The sequence below is a fragment of the Catharus ustulatus genome, chromosome 26, assembly GCF_009819885.2.
Source record: "Catharus ustulatus isolate bCatUst1 chromosome 26, bCatUst1.pri.v2, whole genome shotgun sequence".
Classification (NCBI taxonomy): Eukaryota; Metazoa; Chordata; class Aves; order Passeriformes; family Turdidae; genus Catharus; species Catharus ustulatus.
Window position 1 is genome coordinate 2869199 of NC_046246.1, and position 7299 is coordinate 2876497.

The 7299-nt window shown below is 45.5% G+C and overlaps 1 protein-coding gene across 1 annotated transcript in view; it reads right to left on the reverse strand.

The window, feature by feature from the left end:
• Positions 1 to 5585, reverse strand: part of RLF (RLF zinc finger) — a 43527-nt gene extending 37942 nt beyond the window's left edge. The window contains exons 1-2 of the mRNA XM_033080669.1: positions 5433 to 5585; positions 213 to 367 (exon numbers count right to left, since the gene is read on the reverse strand). Of these exons, the coding sequence (XP_032936560.1) occupies positions 213 to 367; positions 5433 to 5585 (308 nt within the window). The remainder of the gene's footprint in view (positions 1 to 212; positions 368 to 5432) is intronic.
• Between the last annotated feature and the right edge of the window lie 1714 nt (positions 5586 to 7299).

The window sequence follows — 7299 nt, forward strand, 5'->3', positions numbered from 1 at the left end:
ACAAAGCCTTAAAACTTGTCCACATTAATTAAATGCTCAAACACATTTTTGTGGTATGATTAAAAAGATACTAAAGACATTTGCTAGATAAATTGCAAATACAGTTGTCAAATTAAGCAATAAACTATTTCAACAGCTTGTACTTTAATTTATAAAGCATGGTTCTATTTAAAACAAAACAAAAAAAATTAATATACCAACTTAAAACTTACAGCACTAGCCTGCCAAGTACCAAAAGAACATCTTCGCATTCTGTAGTCAAGTAAGGTCTTGCATTAGCAAAGCTTTGGATGGAGATTCGATACACTTCCAAAAAAGGTAAAATATGTTCTGATGCACCCCGACTGCCAGCATACTGGAGCAGTGTCTGAAACAAAATGAGTTATCATTAGAAGTTCTCATAACACACTTTTGCTTAAAAACAAATATCAATATACAATACCAAACACACACAGTGGAATAATTCTGGAAGTGAGAAATTTTTACTCTGAAGGAGAATTTGAAGTGGCAGCTTTTCACCTCAACAGAAATGCTCCCTTTTATTGAAATACATTTTTATTTACTTTATTATTTTGACAAAGTTATCAGAATTTCAACTGGGAAGGGTGGTAGAATGCAATTGGCAGAAATGGGAGTTATTAAGCAGAAAATTCAGGCAGAAGTCCTGCACTTAGCTCCTTTTGTACAACTACCATGGAGACAGAACCATGTATGTAACACTGCAATCTTTACTACTAGTGAGAATGCAGGAAAAATAGGAAGAAACTCAAGATTAGGAACATCACTACAGGTGCAGTGTTTTAAAGATACATGCATTACCCACACAGCAAACATGAAGCCACCAGAAAGGGATACAAAACCCAGATCCAATCATTAGGTAGGTATTTTTCAAATGCAAAATTCCCCTAAATTCACTCCTTGACCACAATCCCACATTCCCTGGGCACAGGACTAAAGCAGCAATATGAAATTCAGCCAGTTCTAATAGAAATCACATCAACACAGGGACAACACCAGTACATCCCAAACTTTTTTAAACATACCTACACTACCATGCTGTGCCCTGATAAGCTATAAAGAGCAATTTGGGAGCAATAGGGCACTGAGCTGAGGACAACTCAGAATACCCTTCCCTGAACACCCTCCTGCACCTCCAGAGCAGGGATACTTGCACACTTCCCAGCTCCCTCTGCCTTCTGGTACCCCCCTAGACTAAACAAGGGAACAATCTTGATTAAAGCCAGCTGCAAAGACAACAAAACCAATGAAAGAGGCTGTGCTTTTTGGAATCCTTAGAGCCAAGACTACAGGGGAAAAAATAAAAAGTTCAGAGTGCTTCACCCTACCATTGGAAAAAAGTCAAATTGTTCTAGAAGGATGGTGATGCTGTATCATTTTTCAAATCACTTAAAGTTGGGACTCTGACAGAACAAACTTATTTCAAAGTTTGTAACTTAAAAAACCCATATGAAGCTATCAGATGGTGGATGGAAGGAGGACACTATGGAACAAACCCTACAACAAGCTTGCTAAAACCAAATGCGGCCATAATAATGACCAGAAATTTCTTAGACAAAACCATCACAGCAAGAAATAAGTGGCCAGTAGCCAATGTTACATCACTGTACAACTATAGTATACTACTCCTAGCCTAAAAACAATGCAGACCAGCAAATCATGTGCTATGTTTAAGCAATCTATAAAAAAACCCGTCTAAGAATCAATAATCCACTGTTGTGTAGATTATTCTCCAGCAATTCATTAATAGAACTTCTGGGTGAATGGAAGTTACAAACTTTCCCAAAATCCCACATAATATCAGTAGTTATAAGACAAAAGTGAGGGGCTGGGCATTGGAAGTTTGAAGAAATCATCCTTAAGCACAGCACAGAGATCATTAGCTGCAGTAGTGAATGGTGAGTAATACCAGTTTCAAGCTTATTTAACAGATTAATGAAGGATATGATAATATAACTCAAATCATATATTGCTTTGTAGTATTAAATCACATTCAAGGACTGCCAAGATGCAATCCCTAGAGAGTCAACTGATGACTATCATAAATCAGCTGTTCAGTAAAGTCAGCAGTGACACTGCCATTACAGTGACTACAGAAACAGGTCAAACACACCAATCCCCACACATTTCTAAACACATATCCATTAAAACTAATCTATTTTAAAAGCCAAATTTAGTACTCAATTATTTTGACAGACACTTTCATCATAAACTACCTGTTCTGTGTAACCCATAAAACACAGCAGAATACTTTCTAAGATTAAATGAATATTCTAGAAAACACTGCACCCTTGCTCAAGTGCAATTTGAGCACTGGGACCAAAGCCTTAAAGCTAGCATTAGGAATTCACTGAGTAACCATTTATGAGAAACTTCTTGTCAAAACATAAACAATGGTTTCAGTGTAAAAAACAGATTCAAGGTGACAGACTTATTAATAGCTCCAACTTCAATGATCTGTAGTTGTGATCATTTTGATGCTGTTAGTATTAGCATACTGACAAATAAGCCAAATGTAATAATTGTATGAAAGAAGTTCTTCAAAGCCCTTGTGCTATTTCACTAGTAATAGTTGTTTAGTTGTCCACTACAGATTTCTCTTGGCAAAACTACAAAAACTACTACGGAAAAGTAACTTGACAGAATTAGATAATCTACACGTTTAAGGGATTCTCAAGCAACAATGTAGAAGCAATTAACACCTTACAGAGTAATTACCTGACCAGAGCATTCATGGACGTGCCCACTTAACACTCCATCCACCCTCTCTGATTCCAGTTACACATGGGCAAGTGCAGAGGCCACATGCACCTGATGTGTGACACAGAGCTCAGCCCAGGGCTCCACACTGCAGATTCTCATGTTCTGCAATGACACAACACCTGCACTAACTCTGAAGCATCATTTTTTTTTGCTCAGACTCAATTTAAAGACAAACATCTCAAAGTTTCCTGACCTATTGTTACAGCTTTGAGACTCTTTAAGAGAAATACTTCCTTGTCTTCTGAACCACATCTGATTGCACTCAGCACATCACCTTCAAAAATTGCAGAAAGCCAACAGCTGCTGGCAGATGGGATGCTTTGACATCCTACAACCTCCTCTTCACTGATAACTGTTCTTCCTTCTCATGACAGCACAGCCTCAAACACTTCCCTTAGTCATTCTATCTGGCTGTTTGGGTACACACAGCTCTCCACAAAAAATGTGATTTTCCCAAGGTGAACGTGCAAAGCAATTATGCCTATACAATATAAAGTCGCAGAGTCAACCCATTATTTAGGCATCAACAGTTTCTTTGTTATCCTGGACAATAGTACTGTTTTTCTGCTTAAAAATAGAGATCTTCAAGGAAATGGTAACATCAGCATCACTCCTTGTAAGAGCTACTGCAAAGCTGCACACAGCAGCACACGTTTACAAGCAGTAAAACAGCATTCAGACAGCTCAAAGCATAGGAAATGCACTTATGTGGTTCAAAGTTTGCCTGACAACCATGGTAATTTCCACAGCAAAACAGAACATCTTCCAGGCCCCTACCTCAGCTGAACTCACAGGATGGCAAACATAAAAAACATCTCAGCTCTCCTTATGTCAGCTACTTCCCAAAATCTAACTTAAGCCCAGATAAATTCAGCTTCCTTCTAGACACATTCTGCTGTAGCTTCATAACTTTATGACATCTATCAGTGGCACCTTCCAAGTAATTACTACAAAATTGAGCTCCCTAAATTTCACTTATAGGCAGACCTTAAGTTATTTAAGCTATCACAAACATCCCCTGTCAGGAGAAACCCAGACATAAAATTACACCCCACCCACAGTGTCTGACTGCACAACGACATCACAAATTCATCCTCTGTTGAAGCTGCTGCAGGACACACCAGCAGTTCCATGTCCCCCATGGCATCTCCTGAAGTACAGGCAAGAAAATCCAAAAGGTCCCAGACCAATGGCAACTCAAAACCAGTCTTCTCCATTTTAATCTGTGCTATCACAGTATTTTAAAAATCAGACTACAGTAACAGCATAAGGACCTAGAGGACTATGTTATTTGTGGGACATGGTTTTGGGTTTCTTTGTTTTTTGGATTTTTTTAGTAGCAGAATGGTCTTTCACCACATTCCACTGATCAGGTTTCTCTAAAGCTTCTTCTATACCAAACTAATCTGGGAAACTGGACCTGTATATAGAGAGACCATTTTGACAATCACTACTAGGTGCTAGCTGAATATTTGTATCAATGTTCTGCTACAATGCCTGCCACTGGAAATAATTTTAGCAAAACCTGACCATGGACAGAGTCCCACTTTTTGCAGGCTCCATGTCAATGCAAGGTCACTGATCTTCACCATATACTGAACTTGGGACAAACACAGCAGGATGCAGCTGCACCCCGCAGTTTGAGAGGGAAGAGTTTTGAAACCTAGCAAATAAACTTATTCTCTTGTTTCAGTAAGTGATGAGCTAAACAGCCTCCCAGAATGGTAGGGCAAAGCACACAACCTGTGGATGCAAAATGAAAGGCTGTGAAGGGTAACACCACTTATATATAATTCGTGACACACTAAGCTTTTTTCTCTTATTTTGCCATTCAAATACTCTAGCTTCATCAGCTGAGGTGTTGTAAACTAGTTTAGAAAACAGATTTTTTATTTCTTCCTTTAAAACCCACCATTTCTTCAGAGTCAACAGGGACAGCTCTCCAACCCAACATCGTAAAAATTTTTCAACCTTAGTGCTCACAGTAAATGATGCTCTGAGGGTAGCAAAAAATAATTAGCCATTGGAAGAGTTTACTTAAGAATGACTTATCTCCATCACTACAGTTTTAATCAAGATCAGCTTTTCTAGAAATTAGGGCCCCGATTCAGAAATTGCGATGTTCCTCTGCGTTGCAGTCAGCAAGTATTCAAGATATCCAAACCACAGTTCATTCCGTGTCTTAAGGGCACTGTAGGCCCTTACAGGCCAGCAAGCACTCCTTGCACGCCACGGCAGATCTCAAGCAAGGCGGAATACGCAGGTTTAATCCCGAGAGAGGTGAAACACAGCCAGCCAGAGGTCTCGGAACCGAGCCAAGACTGCACCGAGAAAATGCGGTGCGGGCCGCCTGCCCCAGAGAGCCACCCGAGAGCCACAGGACGTCCCGGGCCGAAGCAATGCCAGAGCCCAAAGGCGAGCAGCCCCCTCGGCCCCGGCTCCGGGCTGGCGGCGCAGAGCCCACGGGGCGCCCCCGGCAGGGCGTGCACAGCCCTGCTCGGCACTCGGGCACGGTGCCCCGAGCCCTGCGCGCCGCCAGCCTGGGGAGAGCGAGAGCCCAGAGCGGCAGCCCCGCGCCTGCCCCGGCCGCATCCTCGCTGCCCGTACCCGGCCCGCGACCCGCGCCGCGGCCCGCCCCGCCCGGCTCCTACCTGGCAGAAGCCCCGGCAGTAGGCTCGGGAAGAGGCCTCCGACACCTCCTGCTCGCGCAGCTCCGTCTGCAGCTGCCAGAGGCGAGCGCGGAGCGCCGGCACCACCCGCGACACCTCCGGCCGCGCCGCCGCCTCGGCCTCCGCGTCCGCCATCTGCACCCGGCCCTACTGCGCGTAGGCACCGGTCACGTGACCAGGCGCTGACCTCATCGGCCTGGGACGGCGTCACGTGATCCGCACACGTGACGGGTCGCTGTGCCCGCGCGAGCCCCACGTGACCGGGCGGAGGCGCGCGCGGCCCTCAGCGCGGAGGGGGCGGGGCCGGAGGGCGCTGAAGCCCCGCCCCCCCCGGGGCCGTGAGGGCTCGGCGGGTCCGGGGCAGGGACAGCGGCACGGGCTGGCAGTGTGAGCCCCTCTGAGCCCCTCTGCCGCAAAGGGGACTGACTGCAGGGCTAAAGGACCTGAGAGATGATCATGGGCGCCGGCCACAGCCCGCTTTGTGACTTAGATTGCCGTTGGTTTAATTTCCCGTTTAGCAACACGCTGTTGAAAGCAGAACGTTCGTGTCTCTGGGATAGCCCTGGAGCGGCTGTTGCGCAGACACGGAACGGGGATGGTAAATTTGGCAAGAATCTGCAGTGTGTCTGGTGAGGTGAGATGCTGGGCCCGTGGATCGCAGTAATCTGTCCTCACCTCATGAACGATATATTTTCTCTTCACTTTACATTTATAGGGGAGTGACGGACAGGCTTTGGTGGGAGCCTGGTATCCAGGCTGGGTCACTCCAGTACAGGTGGGAAGGGAAGGCAAGGCACGGCAATGAGGGGCAGGTAAGAGAAAGCAAGAGGGGGTGAGCAAAGTCAGGGCAGGGGCAGGCAAGGTATGGCAAGGAACTGTTTGGCAAGACATGGAAAGGAAGGCGTAGGCATGGCTTGACAGGTCAGTGAAGTGCTAGGCAAGGCAGGCGAGGGAACGTGTGCAAGTCAAGGCAAGCAAATGCATGTGTGGGCAAGGCAAGTGAAGAGAAAGGGGGGGCAGGAAAGGCAAGGCCAAGGCAAGGCAAGCTGCAGGTACGACAAGGCAAGGCAGGACTATGCAAAGCAATACAAGGATTCTTCCTTTGTCTTAACTGCCCCTTCTTGCCTTGCCCTGTGTACAACTGCCTTGCCTTGCTGTAGTCTATAATTTCCTTGCCTTGTCTTTCCTATCCCTCCTTTGCCTTGCCTTGCCTTGCCTTGCCTTGCCTTGCATACCACTCCCAGGTATGCTACTGCCTTGAGTTGCCTATCCTTTCCTTTCCCAGTCTTGCCTTGCCATGCTCTGCCTGCTCTTCTTTATCCTTGCCTTGCCTACCCCTCCCAGGACTAGTTTTGTCTTCCTCCCCTTTCCTTCTTTCTCCCTTGCCTTGCCTTGAGTATCCCCGAATTTCCTTGCTCTAAATGGCCTAGTCCTCCCTTGCTTTGTCTGCCCATATTCCAGCTTGGGCTGCCTACTTGCTTTTTTTTTTTGGCCTTGCCTAATTGCCCCTTTTTGATGTACCTTGCCTTACTAAGCCTTACATGTCCTTTCTTTGCCTGGCCTACCCCTTTCTTGCCTTGCCTGGAATAGTCTACACCCCCCTTGCATTGCCTGGCCTTCCCTTCCCTTGCCCTTCCCTTGCCTTGCCCTGTGATGCCTGAGAAAGGCTGGAAATAACCCCCATAGAGCAGTGCCTATAGAGCAGGTATCTGTTTATTGCAGTGCTGGTGTGAGGGGAATAGCTCCATCTAACCCACCCACCCTTGTCATGTATTGTTTATTTATACAGTAAGGATTGCTTAATATTGCTAAGTCATTATAACATCATCATATATGCATCAGAACTAAT